This window comes from Notolabrus celidotus, chromosome 6 (genome assembly GCF_009762535.1).
Source record: "Notolabrus celidotus isolate fNotCel1 chromosome 6, fNotCel1.pri, whole genome shotgun sequence".
In the NCBI taxonomy this organism is placed as follows: Eukaryota; Metazoa; Chordata; class Actinopteri; order Labriformes; family Labridae; genus Notolabrus; species Notolabrus celidotus.
Genome location: NC_048277.1, coordinates 35,425,817 through 35,451,067, shown reverse-complemented (window position 1 = coordinate 35,451,067; position 25,251 = coordinate 35,425,817). Strand labels below are relative to the sequence as shown.

Below are 25,251 nucleotides of genomic sequence, written 5' to 3'. Positions count from 1 at the left end.
CTGTTCTGGCTCTGTCACACAGTCTCTACATGTTTATGCAGCCTCCTAACGAACAGAAACAAGGCTCAACAGTGGAGATCTTAACATGTACAAAAAGACACACCAAGTTTTCAAGGTTCCAAATCATTGCATGTTGTTGTTTTTGGAAATTGGAAAAATGAGCATCACTTTGCGTTTCCATAGAAGCTGAAAAAAGCATTTCAAACGTATTTCTCTGTTACTTAATGAATCATGCATCAAAGGGTTCACTCATGTGAATCCATGAATCAAATGTTAGAGCTGCTTTATTTGAGTCTTTCTGGGTTCAGAGCAAGCGGCAACCTCCGGTCTCAATATATGAAGGTAATATATGAAGTGTTATAAACTGCAGTTCACTGAGAATCCACTTGTAATTTCCTCCAAGCACAACAGACACAAGTGGCTTTCCTTTTACTGATTTATTTGCAGCTTTGTACACCGTGCAAACACGACGGCTGCATGCTTTATACAGGAGGTAACCATATTCAAACTTGATCATGCCCCGTGCTCCTGTGCTGTGAAGCATGCACGTCAGAACTGCTTCACTAACATGTACTTTCAAAATAAAAGCGCTTACTTCAAAATAAAACTACTTATAATGCATATGCATTAACACACATTAATACAACCTAAATATCAAACTTTAACAAATTCTCTATGTGTCATACAAAAATACAAATATTATAATTGCAACAATCACACCGTTTGAAGCTGGCTGCAGAAACACCGGAAACCACATACACACCAATTCAAAGGAGATGATCTTTACAGCAGAAATAAACATGTTTACAGCCTGGTACAAAAAACAGCTTGGCTCTACAAAGCTAATCTCTCTATCGACACACACTGTACGGGGGGGGGGATTTTTTTCTAACACAACGGTTCAGAAGATATTAAGAAACACAGCTCCTGGTTCAAGCTCTTGTAATGTCACACATTGACTACTGCAACTCTCTACTGGCAGGCCTCCCTGCATGCACAGTTAAACCTCTGCAAATGATCCAGAATGCAGCAGCAGTACATCTGGTCTTCAACCAGCCTAAGACAGCTCATGTCACTCCCTTGCTCATCTCACTACACTGGCTTCCAGTTGCAGCTCGCATCAGATACAAAACTCTAATCATGACTTACAAAGCAGTCACCAAAACCGCTCCACTTTACCTGGAACCCCTCATCCAGGTCTACTGCCCTTCTCGCCCGCTACGCTCAGCCTCTGAAGAGCGCCTAGTGCTTCCAGCACATGAGGCCTCAAAATCACTAGCTGGACTCTTCTCTTCTGTTGCCCCTAAATGGTGGAATGAATTGGTCAACTCCATTCAATCTGCAGAGTCCCTCTCTACTTTCAAAAGACAGCTAAAGACCCAGCTCTTTAGGAAGCACTATGCACTTAGCTAGACTGTTCTCCACTGTTGTCCCCAGTAGCAGATCATGTCTTCCAGCTACAGTTGACTCACACTGTCCTGCTCTACTCTGGGAATCTGTGTTCAGGTCTGGAGTGACCCAGGACTTGGTACTTTGGTCATTATTGCGGTGATGTTAATTGTTGATGATGATAATGGAAGGTCTTAAATGGTTTGGTTGCTTCATTGTAGATGTTCCTTACTTACTTTTGTGCATTGCCTTTACACTGCTTGGCGGTACCTGCACCCAAATGGACTTGAAGCACTTTGTTACTCTTACTGATCTTGTTTCCTCTTGTCTAGATCTTTGCTTGTGTTGTTCTTGTTCTCGTATGTACGTCACTCTGGATAAAAGCGTCTGCTAAATGACATTGTAACCAACGATTGGCTTCAAAACGGCGCTCAGGAACAGATGGGTGACGTCACGGATACTACGTCCATTATTCATACAGTCTATGGTTCAGAGTTCCAGCAAACACCTTGTTCAGTGCACTGACTTTAGTTTCAAATGGCCCTCTCACACCTTGACGATGTAGCCAGCGTTTTCCTGACGTATCAAAATGCCTCTAAACGCTGACATACGCTTATGTTTTTAAAACTTGGGCGCATACATAGCATATTTATGACTGATGCCCAACTATAATCCACTTGTGCAAAGCGCGTGGCAGCGTAATAACGCCGATGAAGTGTGTAAAAAGGCTGCCTCTGGTTACAATGTATTAGATGCACTTACATTGGTGATTAAAAAACTTGTGTGTTATTAAACACTCTGCAGTCTGCGGCGGCGTCACACTCACACATGCAGACGCGGAGACATTTTCAACTTTACGCACAGAGTACATCGCAGAGTTCAAACAGAGTTCACCAAATCAATCAAGAAAAAGTTTCCATCTGAGCATCAGAGCATCATCTCTGACCTGGACACCGTACTCAATGCATCTCACTATCCGGGTGCTGACAGCGCTTTCAAGAGTCATGGACAGGAGGCTTTGAAGGGTGTCTGTGACCACTACCACTACCAGTAATGCAGAAGGAGCACGTGTTGTGAAATGTATTTTTGTGTTGTGAAATGTTTTTGTGTTTTGTGAAATATATTTTGCGCTTTTGAAATATTTAGCACTATTGGCCTTCAGGGCCGCCGTAAAAATCAAATGCAATCAAAGTTCTTGACAGTGAAATGAAATGCCCAAACATACCACATCTTAAAGGTGACATATCATGCAAAATTAACTTTTTATTGGTTCTCTACCTGAAATATGTGTCCCTGTCTACAACCCCCCCCCCGAAAATCCATTCTGCCCTTGTTCTGATTTCTCCACCTTTCTGTAAATGTGTGTGAAACGAGCCGTTTCAGTTTTCAGTGTTTTTCATACGTCACAACAATATCCGGTCTGTAACAGGAAGTCAGAGCTCGGAGCTTGTTCAGCCCATAGACTGTATAAAATACAACTCAACCCCTCCTCTGTTTTTCATTCCCTGCACACATGTGTGCTAACAAGGAGCTTAGGAGGGAGGCATGCTAGTTGTAGGCTGTCTTAATAAACACAAAGGTCGGTTTTACTCCCCACGTCTGCAGATTTGAAGATCTAGTGGATGATTTTTATTTTTCATGGAAAAGTGCTAGCGCTAGTTAGCATAGCTACATAGCTACATGTTCGTAGCTGTGTACCAAGACACATGTCGACATACTGACAAATAAAACAACAAGAAACACTAAATCTGTGACCAATGGTTCAGAAAGGTCCTGCTGCAGGCGCCTCTCCATCAGGATCAGATTCTGGATCAGATTCAGAGGGTTGAAGTAACGCGGGTCCATGAGCAGCCGTATATTCAGCCAACATGTAAACACTAGGGCTGTTTCCGAAACGGCCTGCTACATACTACTTACTAATGTAGTAGGCAGTAGGTATTGCCTACTACATACTGCGTTTGAATTTAGTCTGTAGTCTGACTGTTCTGTCCGATCTGTCATGCAGCATGCTGAGCCAGACTTCGCTGGATTTCCGGTTTCGGAAAGCGGAAGTAAACAACGGCGAAGCCAATAAATAAAATGCTTATTTAGCATCCATTTATGATTTAAAAAGTTAGGAAGTGGTTTATATGTAATTTGATAACTTTCACAGCACCCAAAAACGGATTTCCTCCCGTCAAAAAATGAGGAAAAGAAAAAGCAGAACGAGCGCTGTGCATTATGGGAAACAGTACGCGAGGCAGACTGGTCCGATGCACACTGAGATATTTTCCCGAATCAGTAGACATCCGGGGAGTTTTGGCATACTGCAGATTTTGCTCTTGTTCACATACTACTTACTACATACTGAATTTTGGACATATCAGTACGTACTGCTAGTATAGTAGGTGATTTCGGAAACAGCCCAAATCAACGTGCTGGACAGCCAAGGCCACACCCACTTCCTGAGGGGGCGTGGTCAGAGAGAAAACAGCCTGTTCTGAGCAGAGCTGAAGAAGAGGGTTTTTCAGGCAGACCAAGATCTGATTTCAAAGTGTTTTTTTGAGCATAAACTTTAAAGACATGTTTTGGGGACCTCTTAGACCAATATATGTTGATGAAAAAAGCGTGATATGTCACCTTTTAAAGAGCAAGAATGCAAATGCTCACCTACAACAATAAAATATATGTCATTCAAAATAAGTGAAAGCATCAAAATAACAATAAGAATATAAATGTTTCAAATAAATGATAAAAAGGGTAAGGATCAAAGCTGAAGATAAAATACAGACACTAAAAATATTTCTAAAAACTCGGTGAACAAATAATAAACAACAAGTAGTTAGAGATCATTTTTCTTTAATCCTGAAAAACTCAAGAAATGTAGGAGGAGTCTGAGAAATAAGAAAGAGTCACTAACAAAGAAGTGATTTCCATCTAAAGGCTGAAAAGTGAACACACGGTGATCCGGTTGAACCTCTCCTTCCTCGTTCATTCAGAGCACAAAGTTTACAGTTTACAGCGCCGCTCCTCTTCCTGGAATGTAGAACTGCTTGATAACCCCTCCCTATCAGAGCTCAGACTAGCTTCACTTCTCAGGAAGTGAACCTCAGTCAGTCGTCGACAGCGAGTGTTGAAATGGCGCAGAAAGGAGTTCAGCTGGACCGGGAATCCTTCTCTTGTTCCATCTGTTTGGATCTACTGAAGGATCCGGTGACTGTTTCCTGTGGACACAGCTACTGCATGGACTGTATTAAAGCCCACTGGGACACAGAGGAGGAGAAGGAGAGCTACAGCTGCCCTCAGTGTAGGCACACCTTCACCTCGAGGCCTGCCCTGCTGAGAAACACCATGCTGGAGACGGTACTGCAGGAACTGAAGAAGACCAGACTCCAAGCTGCTCCTGATGATCCCTCTTATGCTGGACCTGAAGATGTGGCCTGTGACTTCTGCACCGGGAGGAAACTCAAAGCCCTCAAGTCCTGTCTGCAGTGTCTGGCTTCTTACTGCCAGAAACACCTTCAGCCTCACTTTGAATTCGCTCCATTGAAGAAACACAAGCTGGTGGAGCCCTCCAAGAAGCTCCAGGAGAACGTCTGCTCTCGTCATGATGAGGTGATGAAGATGTTCTGTCGTACTGATCAGCAGTCTATCTGTTATCTCTGCTCTGTGGACGATCACAAAGGCCACGACACGGTCTCAGCTGCAGCAGAGTGGAGCGAGAAGCAGAGAGAGCTGGAGGAGAGTCGACTGAACATCCAGCAGAGAATCCAGGACAGAGAGAGAGATGTGGAGCAGCTTGAACAGGAGGTGGAGGCTATCAACGGCTCCGCTGATAAAGCAGTGGAGCACAGTGAGGAGATGTTCACCCAGCTGATCCGTCTCATGGAGGAACGACGCTCTGACGTGAAGCAGCGGGTCAGATCCCAGCAGGAGACTGAAGTGAGTCGAGTCAAAGAGCTTCAGGAGAAGCTGGAGCAGGAGATCATTGAGCTGAAGAGGAGAGACGCTGAGCTGCAGAAGCTGGCACACACAGAGGACCACAACCAGTTTCTACAGGACTACCCCTCACTGTCAGGACTCAGTGGACCTGCAGACTCACCCAGGATCAAAACCCGTCCTCTCAGGTACTTTGAGGATGTGACAGCAGCTGTGTCAGAAGTCAGAGATCAACTACAGGAGGTCCTGAGAGAGAAGTGGATCAACGTCTCACATGCAGTGGCTGAAGTGGATACTTTACTGTCAGAACCACCAGAGCCCAAGACCAGAGCTGGGTTCTTAAGGTACTCACGTGGAGTCACACTGGATCCAAACACAGCAAACACACATCTGTTATTATCTGATGGGAACAGAAGAGCAACACTGAAACAACAACAACAGTCTTATTCTAGTCACCCAGACAGATTCACTTGGTGGGGTCAGGTCCTGAGTAGAGAGAGTCTGAGCGGACAGTGTTACTGGGAGGTGGAGTGGAGAGGGAAAGGAGTTCGTGTAGCAGTCGCATACAAGAATATCAGCAGAGCAGTGTGGTCAGAGGATTGTCAATTTGGATTTAATGATAAATCTTGGATGTTAGATTGTTACAACAACAGTTATAACTTTTGGTACAACAAAGTGCAGACTCCTGTCTCAGGTCCTCGGTCCTCCAGAGTAGGAGTGTACCTGGATCACAGAGCAGGTATTCTGTCCTTCTACAGCGTCTCTGAAACCATGACTCTCCTCCACAGAGTCCAGACCACATTCACTCAGCCCCTCTATGCTGGATTATGGGTAGGTGACAGTGCTGAGTTCTGTGAACTCCAATAAAAACCTTCAAGTCCGTTCAGACCAAATATGAGCAACAAGAGGATTTCAAAGCTGCATTGTTCTGGTCTGATGGTTCTCACTCCAAGAACTCTCTGTGCTTCAGGTCTTCATGCCGGCTTTGTGAGTGTGTTTGTAGCTGCTGGTTTTGTAGACCCTTTAAGGCAGGGGTTCCCAAACTATTCAGCCTGCGACCCCCAAAATATAGACGCCAAAGACTTGTGACCCCCACTGTCCCTCAAAGTGAGTTAAACATGCTTCATACTTCATTTACTTCATACTTCAAAATGAGTTTACCTACATGCACATGTGTCTGTGTTTCCTGTGCTGCTGTAAATTAACCTGCTGCTACTGATCTTTTTGTTAATGGACTGTTAGCTAACCCTGACCCTGACTTTAGGAGTCATCAGGCAACAAAGAAAGGCAGAAAACTAATGAAATGTTCTTATTTGCAGGGTTTTATTTCAAATGTAAACATTTTTTGTCTATATTTTTACAATAATAGGGAAAATAAGCACACAAAAAATCTGGAAGACATCTGGCGACCCCTCAGTTAGTGTCTCACGAACCCCCAGGGGGTCCCGACCCACACTTTGGGAACCCCTGATTTAAGGGATCAGGACAGTGATTCTGGGTTATTTGCAACAGTTGGGTTTTTCTATTTTTGATGAAGCTTCAAAAACAGAAAAAAAATCAGCTCTGTGTGAAATGTTTGTGTTCCACAGGATGGGAAGATCTTTATTTGTTGTTTGCTTGTTGATCACGCTTCATGAATTTTGAGACGATCGTTAAAATGATGTTTGTTTTATTTTTTTGAGACTTTTATTTTGAAAGGGCTTCAGTGTGGGCAGGTTTTGCAGGTATGAAGCGTCAGAAAAGACTCCAAAACATGACAAAGTGAAAAGCAGGAGCTTCTTTCTGATCCTAAATCAAAGGATGTAAAGTCTGCAGATGAAAATATCATCTCTAACATGTCATGATGTTCATGTTTCTACATTCAGGATCCTGTTTTTATTGAGTCCAATCAGCTGATCAAACAAGTCCTTTTCATTCTTTGTTCAACTGATGAAGACTTTAATACTCACATCAATAATTAGGATTGTTGGACTTCTCTTAGATTGTACAGATGAACTTTGTGACTTCAGGTTTGTTGCTGATTGAGCTAACTGCAGCAGATATTCCTGTCTGCTTCTTTTGGATCACTGGATTTGTAAAGACGTCTACGCTCACACTTTTTTTTTGTGGCGGATCCAAATGTTGTTTTCCACAAATGTATGTACAGATGAGGTTCAGTGAGGTTTGATAGAAGTGTATTAATAATCACAGGGATTTGTAAACGTGGTTTTCTTTTTGGGACACAGCTGAGATTCTGCTGAAGTGAACTGATTGTGTAAGTGAAGTCAACCTGTACCTAAAATCATCCAATAAATCAAAGTGTGTCTTTAACAGCACCGTGTCTGTCCTCACTTTCAATCCATCAAACTTTATTTATAGAACACCTTTCATACAAAGCTACGGTGGCCCTGAAGGCCAATAGTGATACATGTTTCAAAAGTGCAAAATGCATTTCACAAAACACAAAAGAAATTCACAAAACACAAAAATACATTTCATAAAACACAAAAATACATTTCACAAAGCACAAAAAAAAATTCACAAAACACAAAACAAATTCACAAAATACAAATATATTTCACAAAACACAAAAATATTTCACAAAACACAAATATATTTCACAAAACACAAATATATATTTCACAAAACACAAATATATTTCCCAAAACACAAAATATATCTTTCACAAAACCCAAATATATTTCAACGAACACAAAAATATTTTACAAAACACAAATACATTTCACAAACCCAAATATATTTCACAGAAAACAAATACATTTCACAAAACACAAATATATTTCACAAAACACAAATATATTTCCAAAACACAAATATATTTCACAAAACACAAAATATGTTTCACAAAACACAAAAATTTTTTACAGAACACAAATAGATTTCCCAAACACAAATATATTTCACAGAACACAAATATATTTCACAGAACACAAATATATTTCACAAAACACAAATATATTTCACAAAACACTAATACATTTCACAGAACACAAAAAAATTCACAAACACAAATATATTTCACAGACACAAATATATTTCCCAAAACACAAATACATTTCACAGAACACAAATACATTTCACAGAACACAAATTTATTTCACAAACACAAATATATTTCACAGAACACAAATATATTTCACAGAACACAAAATACATTTCCCAAATACAAATATATTTCACAGAACACAAATATATTTCACAAAACACAAATACATGTCACAGAACACAAATACATTTCACAAAACACAAATATATTTCACAAAACACATACATTTCACAGCACACAAATATATTTCACAAACACAAATATATTTCCCAAAACACAAATACATTTCACAGAACACAAATATATTTCAATAAACACAAAAATACATGTCACAGAACACAAATATATTTCAGAGAACACAAATACATTTCACAAACTGGAAAGGGTAGCACCATGGTACTTGTTTGTGATTGGCTAAACCCAACTCTGTCCGGCATCAATCATTTATCATTTCCTGTTCACACTGGATACATAGCAGAGCCAGCGTGAAATTTAAAGTGTTTACCAGGATGGAAGAGGAGCTTGAGTTGATACTTCAACAAGGGACTTACATATATTGTGATCCAAACAGTTGTCCAGGTCCCAGCAGCTCTGATGATATTGCCCTCCTAACGACATTAAATGAAGAATATCCGCCCCTTCTCTTCAGTCAGAGGTCTTTAAAGAGTGATTTAAGGGTTCCAGTTGATATATGTATTTCATGATACGAGGAGAGTATTTCAGGATCACAATATATGTATGTCCCTTGTTGAAGTATCAACTCAAGCTCCTCTTCCATCCTGGTAAACACTTGAAATTTCACGCTGGCTCTGCTATGTATCCAGTGTGAACAGGAAATGATAAATGATTGATGTCGGACAGAGTTGGGTTTAGCCAATCACAAACAAGTACCATGGTGCTACCCTTTCCAGTTTGTGAAATATATTTTGTGTTCTCTGAAATTTCTTTTTGTTATGTGAAATTTATTTGTGTTTTCTGAAATGTATTTTGCGCTTTTCAATTATTTTTCACTAATGGCCTTCAGCATACTACATCTTAAAAAACAAGAATGCTAATGCACACCAACAGCAATAAAATATATGTCATTCAAAATAAGTTAAAGCATCAAAATAACAATAAAAATATAAATATTTCAAATAAATAATAAAGAAGGGTAAGGATCAAAGCTGAAGATAAAGTACAGATACTGAAAATGTTTCTAAAAACTGAGTGAACAAATAATAAACAACAAGTAGTTAAAGAGAGTTTGATATCAGTCCACTGTGACAGACAAAGTCCAAAGTTTACAGCGTCGCTCCTCTTCCTGGAATGTAGAACTGCTTGATAACCCCTCCCTCGTCTCTCACACGGCCAGCTCCACTCTGCACATGAACTCTTGTTCCCTCCCCTTCAGATCTATAGTTGCAGGATGGGTATAACCAACATGGTGGTGAGCTGACAGGCCTCTGATCCTGCTCAAACACATGCTGTTGAGATCAGAGCTCAGACTAGTTTCACTTCTCAGGAAGTGAACCTCAGTCAGTCGTCGACAGCGAGTGTTGAAATGGCGCAGAAAGGAGTTCAGCTGGACCGGGAATCCTTCTCTTGTTCCATCTGTTTGGATCTACTGAAGGATCCGGTGACTGTTCCCTGTGGACACAGCTACTGCATGGACTGTATTAAAGCCCACTGGGACACAGAGGATGAGAAGGAGAGCTACAGCTGCCCTCAGTGTAGGCACACCTTCACCTCAAGGCCTGTCATGCTGAAAAGCACCATGCTGGAGACGGTACTGCAGGAACTGAAGAAGACCGGACTCCAAGCTGCTCCTGAGGATCCCTCTTATGCTGGACCTGAAGATGTGGCCTGTGACTTCTGCACCGGGAGGAAACTCAAAGCCCTCAAGTCCTGTCTGCAGTGTCTGGCTTCTTACTGCCAGAAACACCTTCAGCCTCACTTTGAATTCGCTCCATTGAAGAAACACAAGCTGGTGGAGCCCTCCAAGAAGCTCCAGGAGAACGTCTGCTCTCGTCATGATGAGGTGATGAAGATGTTCTGTCGTACTGATCAGCAGTCTATCTGTTATCTCTGCTCTGTGGACGATCACAAAGGCCACGACACGGTCTCAGCTGCAGCAGAGTGGAGCGAGAAGCAGAGAGAGCTGGGGGAGAGTCGACTGAACATCCAGCAGAGAATCCAGGACAGAGAGAGAGATGTGGAGCAGCTTGAACAGGAGGTGGAGGCTATCAACGGCTCCGCTGATAAAGCAGTGGAGCACAGTGAGGAGATGTTCACCCAGCTGATCCGTCTCATGGAGGAACGACGCTCTGACGTGAGGCAGCGGGTCAGATCCCAGCAGGAGACTGAAGTGAGTCGAGTCAGAGAGCTTCAGGAGAAGCTGGAGCAGGAGATCACTGAGCTGAAGAGGAGAGACGCTGAGCTGCAGAAGCTGTCACACACAGAGGACCACAACCAGTTTCTACAGGACTACCCCTCACTGTCAGGACTCAGTGGACCTGCAGACTCATCCAGGATCGAGATCCGTCCTCTGGGCTACTTTGAGGATGTGACAGCAGCTGTGTCAGAAGTCAGAGATCAACTACAGGAGGTTCTGAGAGAGAAGTGGATCAACGTCTCACATGCAGTGACTGAAGTGGATGTTTTACTGTCAGAACCACCAGAGCCCAAGACCAGAGCTGGGTTCTTAAGGTACTCACGTGGAGTCACACTGGATCCAAACACAGCATACACACAGCTGTTATTATCTGATGGGAACAGAAGAGCAACACTGAAACAACAACAACAGTCTTATTCTAGTCACCCAGACAGATTCACTGTATGGGGTCAGGTCCTGAGTAGAGAGAGTCTGAGCGGACAGTGTTACTGGGAGGTGGAGTGGAGAGGGAAAGGAGTTTGTGTAGCAGTCGCATACAAGAATATCAGCAGAGCAGGGTGGTCACAGGATTGTCAATTTGGATATAATGATAAATCTTGGAGGTTAGATTGTAACAACAACAGTTATAACTTTTGGTACAACAAAGTGAAGACTCCTGTCTCAGGTCCTCAGTCCTCCAGAGTAGGAGTGTACCTGGATCACAGAGCAGGTATTCTGTCCTTCTACAGCATCTCTAAAACCATGACTCTGCTCCACAGAGTCCAGACCACATTCACTCAGCCGCTCTATGCTGGACTATGGTTAAACTACAAACATGAAGACACTGCTGAGTTCTGTGAACTCCAATAAAAACCTTCAAGTCCGTTCAGACCAAATATGAGCAACAAGAGGATTTCAAAGCTGCATGGTTCTGGTCTGATGGTTCTCCCTCCAAGAACTCTCTGTGCTTCAGGTCTTCATGCCGGCTTTGTGAGTATTTGTGTAGCTGCTGGTTTTGTAGACCCTTTAAGGCAGGGGTTCCCAAACTATTCACCCTGCGACCCCCAAAATATAGATGCCAAAGACTCGTGACCCCCACTGTCCCTCAAAGTGAGTTAAACATGCTTCATACTTCATTTACTTCATACTTCAAAATGAGTTTACCTACATGCACATGTGTCTGTGTTTCCTGTGCTGCTGTAAATTAACCTGCTGCTACTGATCCTTTTGTTAATGGACTGTTAGCCAACCCTGACCCTGACTTTAGGAGTCATCAGGCAACAAAGAAAGGCAGAAAACTAATGAAATATTCTTATTTGCAGGGTTTTATTTCAAATGTAAACATTTTTTGTCTATATTTTTACACTAATAGGGAAAATAAGCACACAAAAAATCTGGAAGACATCTGGCAACCCCCCAGTTAGTGTCTCACGACCCCCCAGGGGGTCCCGACCCACACTTTGGGAACCCCTGCTTTAAGGGATGAGGACAGTGATGCTGGAAAGAAAAACAGCTCTGTGTGAAATGTTTGTGTTCCACAGGATGGGAAGATCTTTATTTGTTGTTTGCTTGTTGATCACGCTTCATGAATTTTGAGACAATCGTTAAAATGATGTTTGTTTTATTTTGTAGAGGCTTTTATTTTGAAAGGGCTTCACCGTGGGCAGGTTTTGCAGGTATGAAGCGTCAGAAAAGACTCCAAAACATGACAAAGTGAAAAGCAGGAGCTTCTTTCTGATCCTAAATCAAAGGATGTAAAGTCTGCAGATGAAAATATCATCTCTAACATGTCATGATGTTCATGTTTCTACATTCAGGATCCTGTTTTTATTGAGTCCAATCAGCTGATCAAACAAGTCCTTTTCATTCTTTGTTCAACTGATGAAGACTTTAATACTCACATCAATAATTAGGATTGTTGGACTTCTCTTAGATTGTACAGATGAACTTTGTGACTTCAGGTTTGTTGCTGATTGAGCTAACTGCAGCAGATATTCCTGTCTGCTTCTTTTGGATCAGTGGATTTGTAAAGACGTCTACACTCACACTTTTTTTTTTTTTGGTGGCGGATCCAAATGTTGTTTTCCACAAATGTATGTACAGATGAGGTTCAGTGAGGTTTGATAGAAGTGTATTAATAATCACAGGGATTTGTAAAAGTGGTTTTATTTTTGGGACACAGCTGAGATTCTGCTGAAGTGAACTGATTGTGTAAGTGAAGTCAACCTGTACCTAAAATCATCCAATAAATCAAAGTGTGTCTTTAACAGCACCGTGTCTGTCCTCACTTTCAATCCATCAAACTTTATTTATAGAAAACCTTTCATACAAAGCTACGGTGGCCCTGAAGGCCAATAGTGATACATCAACACACAAACATTTAACTGAGCCTTTCTCACCTTAAATTGTGCACATTATAAACTTTTTTGTTTTTTTGAGAAGTTGCTCATCACTGATCTTTGTTCCTCTTTTATCCTCAAGGTCTGTTAGGCTCCTCGTCTCGGCTGAACCAGTCAAGCTACATCTCGTCCTACGTCACCCTGAGGAGAGGCCCGGGGAGCTCTGCAGCCAGGGTGAGTCAAGATCAAGTCAATACTCGACTCAACTTTATTTATATACCACCTTTCATACATAAAAACATGCAACCCAAAGTGCTTCACAGAATAACAGAGACAGAAAACAACAGTAATGGTAAAATTATAAAAGACATGATTAGAAATAAAATACTTAAAAATAAAATCAACACAGTAAAATTAATAAATTAAGTATGAGTGGAAAGAAAGGTTAAAAATAAGGTTGAATTAACAAAATCAGATGAACACAAGAAATAAATAGATAAATAAATAATTATTTTTTTATAAATAAGATAAATAAATATAAAAACAATGATTAAATTAATAATGATAATAGAAATAATAATAATACAGACATATAGTACAATACAGGGAGGGATAGACCGTCTTGTATTGATATTCATGCATGTATGAACAGTTTGAAGTGTTACTGACAATCAATCTTTATTTAAATAGCACCAAATCACAACAAACGTTCTCCTCAGACTCTTTCCAAACAGAGCAGGTCTAGACCGTACTCTATGTTCTATTATTAACAAAGACCCAACATCAAGACCCGATCAGATCCAGTCCCATCTTATAGACAGGACTCAGTCTGATCTCATCTTAATCCACCATGAGCAGAGCACTTTGCAGCATTTATCAATTTAAGGCCAAATTCCACCAGATCTGTGTCCGGTCCGTCTCCTAGTCAGTCTGTTAACTTCCACTGGATCCACTCCGTTGCGTCCCGGCTGCGTCTCTGACTCAGTAGGTCGCAGCCCTCCGGATCAAATACACAAGACTTGTATTCTTGACGCCTGAGCACGACGCATCAATTCAGCACAGAGCAGATGGAGCGGGACAGGAAGTCAGGCACTCAAACAAAATGAAAACATCCGGTTAATTTTCAGAATAAAACTCTCTGTGTTATCGTTAGAGGTTTTCAGAGGCTGATAAAGACAACATGGGCGAGGAGAGGAGGAGCAGAATCCTTGATTCATTGATTGCCACGGGAAAACCTCGGTCACATGACTCCAGCTGTCCGGCGGTCCTGCTCTGTGCCACGTTCCGAAAACGCAATTGGTGGACAAGGATCTGGTGGAAGTCCCGTGTTACGGTGGCAAGGATAAACTTCCTTTAACAGGCAGAAACCTCCAGCAGGACCAGACTCATGTTAGACACACATCTGCTGAGACCGGGGTTGAAAAGAGGAGTAGAGGAGATTAACAGAGAGAGAGATGACTGTTCTCAGTTTCTCTCTTACCATTTTTTTTACACTTGATATCTTGTACATTTTGATATCCAACATTTTTGGACATTTATTCTCCTCTTTTCTTGTTTCTTGCTCACGGCCTTCGTCGTCTCATAATACAATAAAACTGAACTTCTTCTAATTGGCACAAAATCTACATTAAACGAACTCCATAATTTCTCTATTCCCATCGACAACTCGCCCCTCTTCCCCTCCCCTCAGGTTAGGAGTCTGGGTGTCATCCTCGACAGCACCCTCTCCTTCACCTCCCATATCAACCACGTCACCCGGTCTGCCTACTTTCACCTCCACAATATTAGCCGTCTCCGTCCTTCACTCACTCCCCACTCCACTGCCACTCTGTTCACAGCCTCGTCACCTCCCGTTTGGACTATTGCAACTCCCTTCTGTTTGGTCTCCCCCCACAAAACCCTCCATAAACTTCAACTGGTTCAAAACTCAGCCGCCCGTATCATCACACGCACCGCCTCCATCCACCACATCACACCCATCCTGCAACAGCTCCACTGGCTCCCCATCACACACCGGATCAACTACAAAATACTTCTCCTCACCTTCAAATCCAAACACAACCTCGCCCCTCCATATCTCTCTGACCTCCTCCATACTGCCACACCCGTCCGCACCCTCAGATCCTCCTCCTCCATCCACCTCACTGTCCCCCCTGCTCGGAGCAGAGCCTTCAGCTGCTCTGCTCCCCAGCTCTGGAACTCTCTCCCACCTGACCTCCGCAACACTGACTCACTCCCACACTTTAAATCCAAACTCAAAACCCATCTGTTTAAACTGGCTTACTCCATCTGACCACAACTCCTCTGTCCATTCACTTAAAACGTTTGTTGTTTAAACTCTGTTTGTTTTAATGTTGTAAGGTGACATTGAGTGCCAAGAAAGGCGCCTATAAATAAAATGCATTATTATTATTATTATTATTATAATCCTGATCTGTTTCTCCTTTCTCATTCTGTCTGATGTCCCCTCTCTTATGTCCGTCCCATCCTCTTTCCAATCCTCTCCCTGTCCCTCTCCTCCTCCTTCCAGTCTCAGCAGGAGAGACCAAAGAGTGCCTTTGAGCGTCTGTCATCGCCCACCGAAGCCCAGCAGCTCCCGAGCGTCCAGCTTCGGGGCCGGATGACGGCCGAGGAGCAGCTGGAGCGGATGAAGCGTCACCAGAAGTCCCTGGTCCGCGAGCGCAAGAGGAACCTCAGCCAGGGCGAGCGCTCCTGCGCGGGCCTCTCCACCTCCACCGTGGCCACCCAGCGCTCCTCCTCCTCCTCCAGGCTGCCCTCTAACACCTCAGATCCTCCGGGCTCCGTACGTTACCCCACTTCCTCACGCAGCAGCAGCAGCAGCAGACACAGGGAGCACCACCTGCACCACCACTGCTGCTATGCCACCCTTCAGCCCCCGGCCACATAATAACCTAGCGGGAAAGCTAACACGCTAGCACTAACTAATGTGTGGGACTGAGTGTGGCTGGTTAGCGAGCTTGGTTAATGCTTTAAGAACACTGGGAGACTAAATGAGCACAGGAGATTACGGGAAAGGTTTGGCTAGTCTTGGACTGGAACAGAGTCGCTCCCTGTTTATTTTTTAAAAAGTTGAGGGGTCATTTAACCCCTTGTTACCACTGCCCCCCCCCCACCTCCCTCCCTCCCCTCGGTGGGACCTCACTGACACAATTCTGAATGTAAATCCATTAAGAAAAGGAGGGAAAGGGAGGCATCACTCTGCCTTCCTTTCTCTGTTTTTATCACAAAAAGTAGAGCCCATTTATGTGCATCGACATACCGTGTACTCGTACACTTTTATTTATTTACTGAGGGATATTTTCAGTATACAACTGTACAGTTATATTTTGTAGAGATTTGGTATATAGAGCTTATGATGAGTAGACGTGACGGAGAGAGAAATATATAAAGAATAGTCAGGTCGATGCAACGGAAGAGGCAACGCTAGTGGCACAAAATCATGATCACACCTCCCTCCTTTCTTTTCGTCAAATGAAATCCAAGTGCCTTGTTTTGCTGACGATCTTTTTTGCCTTTTACCTCCTTAATCAACATCGTGATTAATCATGTTTGAAGTGTGCATCTCCACCTCTGGATCGCGGAGACGATGCAGGAGCGAGCTTTCAGGTTGTTTCTCTGTGTGTGAGAGCACAGCGCTGCTTTTTCCAGGAACACTTTGACATTCGAACGACGTTCACTTTTTGTGCTCATTGGTTTCACGCTAACAATGCTAACTGAGTGAAACAAAGAAAGAAAAAAGAAAAAAAAGAGTTGAAAATGTCAAAGTCTTCCGTTAACATGTATGTGGATTACAGACTAACACACTCGTAACTGGACTGCTGTGAGCTCTGTGATCAGACTACATTTCCCATGAATCCTTGAAATCAAATGTCCCTGTTACAGTGAGCAATACATAGTCTGTACCTGTCTTCTTTTAATGCATATATAACCACAAAGGCCAGAGCATATTTTATTTTCTCTACTCCACCAGCATCAAACGTGTTTACACCATTTTATATTTGATTAACATCCTCATTCAAACGGCCTTTTCTTGTACAGACGACAAGGTTGTTTCCATCGTTTGACAGCGATGGATTTCTGCATTGCCACATTTTGAGACGGGAAGAGAATCCATACTCATTCTTGAGTACTATAAAATATTAAAGTGGCCTAAGCTGTGCTGTTTTATGCATCATAAATACACTAGACAGGCTGAAATGCAATAAAATACGTACAAACAAGGAGTGGACAACTTTGTCACGACTGACATCGGACTTCCACCAAAATCCGTGTCCAGTCCGCGGCTCCGTGCTCTCTCGTCTGCTTCGTGCTTCTCAGAGAGTGTGTGTTTGCAAGAGTCTCTGCACTATCTGTCCCCCCCTTGATCACCCCCTCCTACCTGTGCATCAGGCAGAGGGAGGATGGAGACTAGAGAGAGCTGAGCTGCATGTAACATGCACTTTAAACCCAGTAGAGGGTGCCACTGTGGATCTGTTGCAAGAGGTGCATTTGGACCAGAAGTTTTTGGGGACTTTAAGCGGCCAGAACTACTCTTCTAGGAACTGATTGAATTGAAATACGATCTGGTGATAACACATATATAGTAAGATCCCAAATAACAAGCGCTAAATTGCGTGTGCAAACAAAAAACATAGACGCAAAAACACCAACCGCAATCGGTTTCAGGTTTGATAATGAGTGCTAAATGATTATGTTTGCATCTCCTCTTCCCAGTGTTTTGCGCGTTCTGATAATCTGCATGTCTTCTGCATATTCATGTCGGCAAACACGCTAAATTGATTGCGCATGCTATTTTGCTCATTTGACAGACGCAATCCTCGGTGCACCCGGTTAGTACATCAGCTTTGCACTGTACAAAAGCTTTGACTTTTAGCGTCCAGAACTACTCTTATGGGAACTGAATGGTTCCTGTGGCCCCATTGTTGTCTGTGTTTCGGCCGCGGGCTGATCCGGGACGATCATGCAAATTAGGCCGATGACGCATGGAGGAAAAAATATGAGCGGCATCTTTATTAATAAGACATTGCAACTGGGATTACAACCAGATCTGTGTCCGGTTTGTCTCTGATCCACCACTGCGGTCCGGCTCTGTTCTCTCTCGTCCGTCAACGCCCACCGGTTAAGTTTTTTACGTAGCACAGAGCAGGACCGCCGGACATCTGGAGTCATGTGACCGAGGTTTTCCCACGGTAATTACTGAATCAAAGATTCAGATTCCTCCTCCTCTCCTCATCCAAAGATATATTTTTGGGCTTTTCGCCTTTGTTGATAGGACAACTGAAGAGAGACAGGAAATGTGGGGAGTAGAGAGCGGGGAGAAGACATGCAGTAAATGGTTGACTGGCCCGGAGTCAAATCGGCGACCTCTGCGACGAGGACTATAGCCTCTTTACGTGGGGCGCTTAGACCACTCGGCCACCAGCTCTTGTGCCTCCTCTATGTTGTCTTTCTGGTCCTCTGAAAACCTCTGACCTGTTGACTCCAGGTCTGGCTCCGCTCATCATGACGGTTTGTTGTTGTAGTTAAGTGAAATACGATCTGGTGATAACACAGAGAGCCAAATCTACTAAGATCCCAAATAACGAGCACTAAATTGCGCGTGCAAACAAAAAAATATAGACGCAAAAAAACACTGACCGCAATCGGTTTCAGGTTTGATAAATCACATTGCGGGTGCTCAATGATTAATTTTGCGTCTCCTCTTCCCAGTATTTTGGGCTTTCTGATAATCTGCATGTAAGGCAAACAGGCTAAATGGATTGCGGGTGCTATTTTGCTCATTTGACAGTCACAATCCTCGGTGCACCCGGTTAGTTCATCAGCTTTGCACGCTGTCAAGTTTGCACGTGTTTTTATACACGTAAAGCTGATGTAGATCAGGCCCAGAGTGTTTTATTCTGAAAATTAACCAGGTATTTTCATTTTGTTTTTGTGCCTGACTTCCTGTCCCGCCCCATCTGCTCTGTTGAGATTAACGCATCGTGCCGTCCCGCAAAAATAGAAGTCTTGTGTATCTGATCCGGAGGGCACTGCTGGAATGCAACAGAGTAGATCCAGTGGAAGTTAACACATTGACTAGAATAGAAACCTATCAGATCTGGTGCCGTGACGAATCGGAGACGGACTTGACACGGATCCGGTTGAATTTGGCCGTGAGACAGCGTCAGTGCAGTCGCAGTATTTGAGAATTTTTTGCAAGACACCACACCAGAGATGTGTTTGTTCCCGGCCTGGCTGTCCACTCCTTGTTTCTCAGACGAGTATTAATGTTGAAAGCTTTTCGCCATACTGCTTTTACCCTTCCAGAGCTACGTACAATATATCAGATCAAAGAGAAAATAGATCCAGGAGGTTGAAGAGTAGAAATATAGTAGAGATCTTAGAGAAGTGAACTGCTAATCACAACCTAATTCTGTGTCATTTGAGAAGCAACACTCAACTCTTTCCCCTTTTTCTTTTCTATCATGTAGAGATTTGCACTCGACAATAAAGAGTTTCTTGCTTCTGATCGATCTCGGCTCTCTTCTTCCTAATCTGGTGGTGTTTGGTGGTTTTTTGGGGGGGGGTTGATTCTGTGTGTTTCTGCATGGTTTCTCTTTCCTTTCTCTCCTGCCACTGATTCTCCTGAGCACACCGAGGCATGGGATGCAGTGTTTCTCAGAGCATGTGAACACACCCACAAATCAGACCTTGCTGAAGCTGCTGGAGGGGAGAGGATGCATGCATGGCTTTGATGCTCCCTTGGATGATTACTCACAAGTACCTCTCACCACACACTCACCTCACACAAAGACATCATGTCAAGCTAGTGAAGGAGGGGTCAGATTATCTTTGTTGATGCAGAATGAGCGGGAGTAGAAGGAGCAGGCTGTGCTTTGAGTGTTATTACAGTTCCTAGAAACACAGATACAAGACATGTGGAGAGTGGAAATCTACTGATACATTTGGGACTCCTTCCTCTGTCCTTCCACTGTTCCTTACGGGCTCTTTGGTACATCTATTAACCAAGCCAACCTCCAAGGAAGCTCATGCAGAAGTGCTAAAAACTGCAGTTCATCGAGTGCCCACTAGGGGCTGGCTGCGGAAACACCGGACACCACATACACATCAATTCAATGAAGACGATCTTTACAGCAGAAATAAACACGTTTGCAGCCTGGTTCAAAAAACAAGTGTAGTCTGAATAGCTCATACAAGCTTTGCCCAAATAAGGGAGTGCCTGACTTGATTGACAGGCGGGCACCCTGTAGCTGTTAGCGAAGAACCTAAAGGCCCGCCTCTTTACTTCACGCTAGCTCGGACGACGTTAGGTTGAGTTCAGCATTTCCAATATGGCACCCGCTGACAATCGGCCTCAGAAACAGAGGGGTGGCGTCAGAGATACTACGTCCGATACAGTGATGTTAACCCTTGATGATTTTAAGACATCAGGGCTACAATGAGCAATTCTTCTCATCAGATTGTTTTCTTTAAATTAATCTTTTAGCAGGCCAAAGATGCTTCTTGTTTTTGTCCAAAAAAAACCAAAACATATTGCTTTTTTAACCTTCCTGTTATGTTGCGGGTCAAATTGACCCTTTTTAAAGTCTATTTTAGGCAATATATGCCTTCGAAACCAGCTAAATGCAGCATAAAAATCTGGGCAGCATGTGACAGAAGGCAAGGCAAGGCAGCTTTATTTGTATAGCGCATTTCCTACACGAGGGCAACTCAGTGTGCTTTACATTAAAACATTAAAAGCATTGGAGACATTCAGACAAGCATAACAGAACACAATTCAAATGACATATAATAAAACAGAAAATAAAAGGAAAGTTAGAAATATATTAAAAATTACATTAAAATTTGCATTTAATGTGAGTTAAAATAAGCTAAAATAGGACAGAAGGGGTCTTGTGTTAATTTATCAACTTCACTTCATTAAAAAAAAAAAAAGAATCAAAAATCTATGTCATGTAAAACTATTGTATTTATATTTAGTGCTTTCCAATGTACATTTAAAAAAGTTTTAAAGGTGACATATCACGCTTTTTTCATCAATATATATTGGTCTAAGAGGTCCCCAAAACATGTCTTTAAAGTTTATGCTCAAAAAAACACTTTGAAATCAGATTTTGGTCTGCCTGAAAAACCCTCTTCTTCAGTCCTCCTCAGAACAGTCTGTTTTCTCTCTGACCACGCCCCCTCAGGAAGTGGATGTGCCTCGGCTGTCCAGCACGTTGATCTAATGTTTACATGTTGGCTGAATATACACGGCTGCTCAGAGATCACGTTACTTCAACCCTCTGAATCTGATCCAGAATCTGACCCTGATGGAGAGGCGCCTGTAGCAGGACCTTTCTGAAGGATTGGTCACAGATTTGGTGTTTCTTGTTGTTTTATTTATCAGTATGTCGACGTGTGTCTTGGTACACAGCTACGAACATGTAGCTATGTGGCTATGCTAACTAGCGCTAGCACTTATCCACGATAAGTAAAAATCATCCACTAGATCTTCAAATCTGCAGACGTGGGGAGTAAAACCGACCTCTACCAGAAAGGCAGCAGGACCTTTCTGAAGGATTGGTCACAGATTTAGTGTTTCTTGTTGTTTTATTTATCAGTATGTCGACGTGTGTCTTGGTTCACAGCTACGACATGTAGCTATGTAGCTATGCTAACTAGCGCTAGCACTTATCCACGATAAGTAAAAATCATCCACTAGATCTTCAAATCTGCAGACGTGGGGAGTCAAACCGACCTTTGTGTTTATTAAGACAGCCTACAACTAGCATGCCTCCCTCCTAAGCTCCTTGTTAGCACACATTTGTGCAGGTAATGAAAAACGGAGGAGGGATTCAGTATTATTTTATACAGTCTATGGGCTGAACAAGCTCCGAGCTCTGACTCCGTGACAGACCGGATATTGTTGTTACGTAACAAAAACACGGAAGTCTGAAACGGCTCGTTTCACACACATTTACAGAAAGGTGGAGAAATCAGAACAGGGGCAGAATGGATTTTTTTCATTCTCGGGGGGTTTGTAGACAGGGACACATATTTCAGGTAGAGAACCATTATAAAGTCCATTTTGCATGATATGTCACCTTTAACATTAATTTAAATGAAAAACGAGAGAGTTATCCTCATTGAGTCATGATCTGTGAGAATTAAAGAACACCAATGGACTAAATCTTGATTTAAATGGTTAGTAATGGAGTTAAAAATTTGATTAAAAATATTTTTTTGGGGGTTCTGACACTTTTGGATAATTGAATATGCCCCGGGTCAAGTTTGACCCAAGAGCATTATTGCTGTTCCAGGGAAACGAACATAACAGGAGGGTTAATCATTAAAGACAGGGAACACATTTTCAGTATCAGTACGTTCTTCTTGAATGCATCGTCTTTTAATTCTCAGTTGAATAACTGATTAATCAACTAACAGATCCTGCTCTTAAAAACCTCCTGCAGTGTGTGATCCTTAAAGGGACAGGTTGTTTTTTTGAAGTAGGGTTGTATGAGGTACTAAATTTTCTCAAGTACTGCATACAACTACAACAAGGCACTGACTTTTGATACCTAATTGTACAAATGTCAAGAAAAATCTGACCTGAAGCCACTTAGTGTAGAACATCAGACAGGGGTGAGGGTATTTAGTTGACATAGAAATGTGTTTCATTTGCAGCAACATTAATAGCTTCAAATCAATTCCCCATTTATATCACATCTAGAAATATGATATACTGATATCTTGAATGTCACCAGGCCACCTGTGTAACCCTGACTCCTCCTCTCCCCAGGTGTTTGATTGGCAGGAGGAGCGACCCGTGGCAGAGGGTCAGAGCGATGAAGGGCGGAGTCAAGTGAAAGAGAGAGGGAGGTTCCAATCAGACGAGTGGGTGAAAGTGAAGGCGCACATACGAGAGGTGGACGTGGAGCCTCTGGAATTCAACCTGGATATCAGCCGAGAGGTAGACACACACACGCACACACACACACACACACACACAAACACATACACACTCTGATTGGTCAAAACCCCTTGACTACGGTTATTAACTTTCACTAACATGAGCAACACCAGAGGCAAACTGATCACACGTCATGTCAAATCAATCCGCAGTAATGAGATCCGGCACATTTAGCCTCTGCTTGTTGACACCATAGACTGTAAGGTGAGGTAAAACTGTTAGCTTCTGTTAGCATCACAACAATGTGGCTAAAACACTAGTTCATGTTAGCAAACTAAATCAGCAGGCTAACTCATAAAATACTCTTTTAATTTATGTTCCTGAAAACACGTTTGGACAAGACACTCCACTTCACATCGGGGTCTTGTCTCACCCTGTCGGGATTCTATTTCCCATAATCAACCAATCAATCAAGCTTTATAACATCAAGAGGATCAGACCCTACCTGACAGAACACGCAACACAGCTCCTGGTTCAGGCTCTTGTAATGTCACGCATTGACTACTGCAACTCTCTACTGGCAGGCCTCCCTGCATGCACAGTTAAACCTCTGCAAATGATCCAGAATGCAGCAGCAGTACATCTGGTCTTCAACCAGCCTAAGACAGCTCATGTCACTCCCCTGCTCATTTCACTACACTGGCTTCCAGTTGCAGCTCGCATCAGATACAAAACTCTAATCATGACTTACAAAGCATTCACCAAAACTGCTCCAGTTTACCTGGAACCCCTCATCCAGTTCTACTGCCCTTCTCGCCCGCTACGCTCAGCCTCTGAAAGGTGCTTAGTGCTTCCAGCACACAAGGCCTCAAAATCAAAATCACTAGCTGGACTCTTCTCTTCTGTTGCCCCTAAATGGTGGAATGAATTGTCCAACTCCATTCGATCTGCAGAGTCCCTCTCTACTTTCAAAAGACAGCTAAAGACCCAGCTCTTTAAGAAGCACTATGCACTTAGCTAGACTGTTCTCCACTGTTGTCCCCAGTGGCAGATCATGTCTTCCAGCTACAGTTGACTCGCACTGTCCTGCTCTACTCTGGGAATCTGTGTTCAGGTCTGGAGTGACCCAGCACTTGGTACTTTGGTCATTATTGTGGTGATGTTAATTGTTGATGATGACAATGGAAGGTCTTAAATTGTTTGGTTGCTTCATTGTAGATGTTCCTTATTTACTTTTGTGCATTGCCTTTACTCTGCTTGGCAGTACCTGCACCCAAATTGACTTGAAGCACTTTGTTACTCTTACTGATCTTATTTCCTCTTGTCTAGATCTTTGCTTGTGTTTTTCTTGTTCTCGTATGTACGTCACTCTGGATAAAAGCGTCTAATAAATGACATTGTAACATTGTAACATTTATAGATCACCTCTCATACAAATCAAATGCACTTCAAAGTGCTTTAAAGCGACTGAAGAAAATCAGAAGTGGATTTAAATGGATTTAGAAGTAGAGACTAATACACACCAATTGTATACAAATGTATATAAATAAACAACAAAGATAATAGTTCAGAAATAAGTAAATAAACAATAAAACATGACTAGTTAAGACAATAAAAAAGGTAAATATAAAAGTCTAAGCTAAATAAAAAAATATATAAATAAGTAAATAAATAAATAAAAGCGACATAAAGTAATATATTATATGAAGTTAGAAATTAAAAAAAGAAAACATACATACATAAAAGTGAGACTAAATAGATGGGTCTTTAATTTATTGTAAAAAGTCTTTAACATCATAAGTGATCTTCTTTGTGCGTACATGAGAAGTTTGTTTTAGCTGAAAGGTTCAAGGCCTGTTAATTGATCTGCCAATAATCTGCAGAGTGACCTAATATTATCTCCACTTGAATAGAACCACTTCAAAAACTTCAGAACACTACACACAGTATTCAATACACAATAAAACACTGCTGACTATGACTCTGTTCAACCTGCAGCTGGCCAAACCTCAGAAAGTCTTCATCCCAGAGCGCTACATAGAGTCCGACTCCGAGGAGCCTCTGAGTCCAGAGGAGCTGGAGGAACGTTCCCGCCGGGCCGAGCGCATCAAGAACCTGCTGACCAAATCCAGGTAGTGTTGAGGTTGCATCGCTGCTTCTGTTTGTGTTGACATGTTTTCTTAGGATGGATAAGTACGCAAAGAGCAGATGGATGGAGTTCAATATTTAGTGTCTTTATGCTTCATTATACAAACGTATGCACTGATATACAACAGAGTTAAAAATGTCTGCC

General features: G+C 42.5%; 3 protein-coding genes across 3 annotated transcripts in view; all 3 read left to right on the top strand.

The window, feature by feature from the left end:
* LOC117814264 (pleckstrin homology domain-containing family A member 7-like) overlaps positions 1-25,251 on the top strand; it is a 289,372-nt gene that overhangs the window by 258,379 nt on the left and 5,742 nt on the right. Inside the window, exons 22-25 of the mRNA XM_034685487.1 lie at positions 13,188-13,279; positions 15,576-15,848; positions 22,848-23,018; positions 24,957-25,090. Of these exons, the coding sequence (XP_034541378.1) occupies positions 13,188-13,279; positions 15,576-15,848; positions 22,848-23,018; positions 24,957-25,090 (670 nt within the window). The remainder of the gene's footprint in view (positions 1-13,187; positions 13,280-15,575; positions 15,849-22,847; positions 23,019-24,956; positions 25,091-25,251) is intronic.
* On the top strand, positions 4,469-7,619 carry LOC117814266 (tripartite motif-containing protein 16-like). The gene has a single exon (XM_034685489.1). The coding sequence runs from the start codon at positions 4,507-4,509 to the stop codon at positions 6,172-6,174; it is 1,668 nt and encodes a 555-aa protein (XP_034541380.1). The 5' UTR covers positions 4,469-4,506; the 3' UTR covers positions 6,175-7,619.
* LOC117814265 (tripartite motif-containing protein 16-like) lies at positions 9,685-12,975 on the top strand. The gene has a single exon (XM_034685488.1). The coding sequence runs from the start codon at positions 9,897-9,899 to the stop codon at positions 11,574-11,576; it is 1,680 nt and encodes a 559-aa protein (XP_034541379.1). The 5' UTR covers positions 9,685-9,896; the 3' UTR covers positions 11,577-12,975.